The sequence below is a fragment of the Echinops telfairi genome, unplaced genomic scaffold, assembly GCF_000313985.2.
Source record: "Echinops telfairi isolate 266 unplaced genomic scaffold, ASM31398v2 ScPeMD7_23;HRSCAF=83, whole genome shotgun sequence".
In the NCBI taxonomy this organism is placed as follows: Eukaryota; Metazoa; Chordata; class Mammalia; order Afrosoricida; family Tenrecidae; genus Echinops; species Echinops telfairi.
In genome coordinates, this window is record NW_022103920.1 from 38,539,225 (window position 1) to 38,542,528 (window position 3,304).

Below are 3,304 nucleotides of genomic sequence, written 5' to 3' on the forward strand. Positions count from 1 at the left end.
AGGGGCAGGCATCCACTTAGTATTTGGGGCTGGGACCAGCCCCCTAGACCTCTCCACTGATTCCCTACTTTGCGCCGGCATGTTGTCTTCATACCTTGGAGCACTGCCATTTCATTGTTTTATCAGTTATTTAGTCCTTGCTATTGTTTTTACTTGACAGCTTCTATGTTTCTGAAGCAAGCATTTGAAGGAGAGTACCCGAAATTATTGCGGCTTTATAATGACTTATGGAAGCGCCTTCAACAGTACAGTAAAAATATTCAAGGGAATTTTAACGCAAGTGGAACTACAGACCAATATGTTGACCTACAGCACTTGGAAGATGATACCCAAGATATGTTCATACCAAAAAAGCCAGAATATGAGTATGTTTGTTTAATTAGATATATGTGTATTGCATGTTAAGGATTTTTATCTTTTGTTTTTCCTGTAAATTAGAAAATGGGATTATGTTAATCATCTAAATTGTTGTAATTATTATTCTTTATATATCTTAAAAAGGTTTTGCAAGCTTTAACTGAAGAAATCAAACATTACCTAAGTTAAGCAATCTTGTTTCTGCTGAAGTTAAACTACCATATATACTCGTATATATATCAAATTTTTTCAGCACATTTTTAATGCAGTTTTGTGGTAAAATTAGGTGCCTCAGCTGTTACTCGGGTTGCCTGGTACTCGAGTTTATACGGCATATCACCAAATAGGGTTACTAAAGCTGGCAGATGAACATATGTGGTCAGTGTCTTTTACATGATATTATGACTTATCTGTAGTCACATCATATAGCCCGCATTATTGATGGGACATTGGCATAAATGTACTATAAAGAAGCTGGTATTTTTAGGAACTAGAAGAGATATACCTTCTGCAGGAATATAATCTCAAGCAGTGCCTTAGCAAAAAAAAAATCAGTGTGAAGAGGTGATGACTGCAAAACAAATCAGCAGAACTGAGTGGCCATGTTTACCCCTGCAGACCCAGTCAAACAGGAATGAAATACAGTCCCGTTGACCCATCATATCTGCAGATTCTGAATCTATAGGTTCAATTAACTACAGATTAAAGATGTTTGGGGGGGAGCAAACAACAACAACAAAATAAACACCAAAGCACAATGAATTGGTCAAAGCAGTTCCTTGAAGGCCTATAAGACAGAGCCTCAAGTGTCCTATGTCTCACATTTACATTGTATTAGGTGTCATAATATAGAAGTTACTTAAAATATGTGAGAGGATATTAGTGCATACAGGCAAGGACTACCCCATTTTATTTAAGAGACGGGAACATCTGCAGATTTGGATCTCCAAGAGGTTCTGAGCACAATCCCCAGCAGATACCAAGGGACAACTGTTAGGTAGTCATGTTTAGGAGCCACACGGAAACCAGAGTACCACCTTCGTAAATCCAGCCCAGCCTGTTTACACGACTGAAGCACAGTGCTAGTTTTAGCTGTGGCATGTTTGTGATTTGAGCACCAGATTAATGAGTTGACTTGGACCTCTGTCTTTGAACACTAATATTGTTTTTATTGTGGAGAGACTGAGTGAAGCAACAGCGGTTTACTGTGGCCTAGCTTATAAGAGGCGATGGTGAACGGGTTTGTGTGTGCCACAGTTTAAGTAGTTGTTTCTCGTTCATTGTCTCCTGAGTCCCTAAAGTCGACTTTGTATCCACAGTAATACAAATTTAGGTTTTCTCTGGATAACCGTATCCACAGGAATTAGCTGGGAAGACAAAGTGACACCAGACTATCTCCTTGACTATGCTTTCAAGGTAAACTAGGGAGAGCAGGTAAAACCAAATGGGGAAGTGAAGGAGACCAGGTGGCACAAATGGCCAATCTTCATAAGAATAAAAAGGTTGATAGTCCAACCCCACCCAATGGCTTCACAGGAGAAAGGCCTGCAAATTATTTCTGTAAAGATTAAAGCCAAGAAAACCCTCCGGGGTAGTTCTACTCTGTCATTTGGGTTGGTGCGAGTTGGATCCCCTGGATGATCGCCAAGCACAGCAGCAAGAGACAGAGGAGACAGGAGGGTGGAAAGGACCTCGGTCTGTCTACAAAGATGGAAGGACACATATCTGAAAATAGTGGGTACAGTGTCATTCTAGCTTCACTTTATTTTTAAGACATACGCCTGTGTGAAAAAGGCTTGAAAAGATACATGATCAATTGTAGCAGTGGTTTCCTCTCTCAAAAGAAGCTGGAACTCATAATTTGTATTTCTCTATTTTTATTTAGAGTGAGTATATGCTATTTTTGTAATTGCAAAATGCAGTCAGTTGAGTGGAGGGCGGGGGTGGTGGTGGTGGGGTGGGTAATCTCAAAATTCTCACAACCATCAAGTCATTTTGGGCCCCTAGCAACCATGCAGGGCAGAGTAGAGCTGCCTTTCTCCCGTGGAATGCCTGGTGGGTGCAAACAGCTGACTTTGTGGTTAGCATCTCGGTAGGACCAGGGGTCTTTGGAGTGAAAGAAAACAGAGTGAAAACAGCCACTGAGAGAGCCACACTCTTGTCCTTGGAAGATTAAATTCAGGATAGGCATTGGTGGGAAAGAGATGCATACCCTAAGAAGCCAAAACATGAGGCCAGTAAAGGAAACAAGTACAGTGCGTCTAAAATACTCGTTGGACACGTAAGGCAGCAGTGTATAAACTTCACTGTGTGAACTGAGTCCAGGGGAAGCTTTATGTTTGTGATTTTGATCGTGGAGAGTTGAGAGTGTTTGCAGGAAAGGAGCTAGGATGTGATTGGAAGTAATAAAGGATGGGACAATGCCTAAGAGGAATTACAGTAGACACTGGGACACAACTAGCCAGTACTCATCATGATTTTCAGATAGTGACAATTGCTATAAAGAAAATAAAACAAGTTAATGTAATAACAGAGTGGTTTATAAAGATTGATTACTTAAGGCCTCCATAAGGAGTTTACCTTTGACCTGAGATCTGAATAATGTGAATGGGTCGGCAGTGGGGGATTTGGGGGGATTACCTTTTAGGGCCACTGTGAGTCAGGATGGCCTTGGTGCCAGTAAGCTTGGATATGAGTCTTGTAGGCTGAAAAATAGCAAATGTAGAGGTTCTGAGTGTGCAGGGTGAGGAGAGATGGTGTGGGATAGGGAATTGGAGGGAGGTTCTAGAAACAGAAAGAAGCCCGTGCAGCTAGAACACAATGAATGAGGAAAAGGGAGTTAGAAGACTGGATTAGAGATGAATGTAATCGGTTCCCTCTTTCCTACCCATTCTCCCTTTACCCTCCCTGTTTTGCCACTCACACCACTGGTCCTATAGGGCTCATC

At 41.4% G+C, this 3,304-nt stretch overlaps 1 protein-coding gene across 1 annotated transcript in view; it reads left to right on the plus strand.

Annotated features, from left to right (window-relative positions):
* Positions 1-3,304, plus strand: part of COG5 (component of oligomeric golgi complex 5) — a 296,280-nt gene that overhangs the window by 198,257 nt on the left and 94,719 nt on the right. The window contains exon 13 of the mRNA XM_045288944.1: positions 161-365. Coding sequence (XP_045144879.1) covers positions 161-365 — 205 coding nt within the window. The remainder of the gene's footprint in view (positions 1-160; positions 366-3,304) is intronic.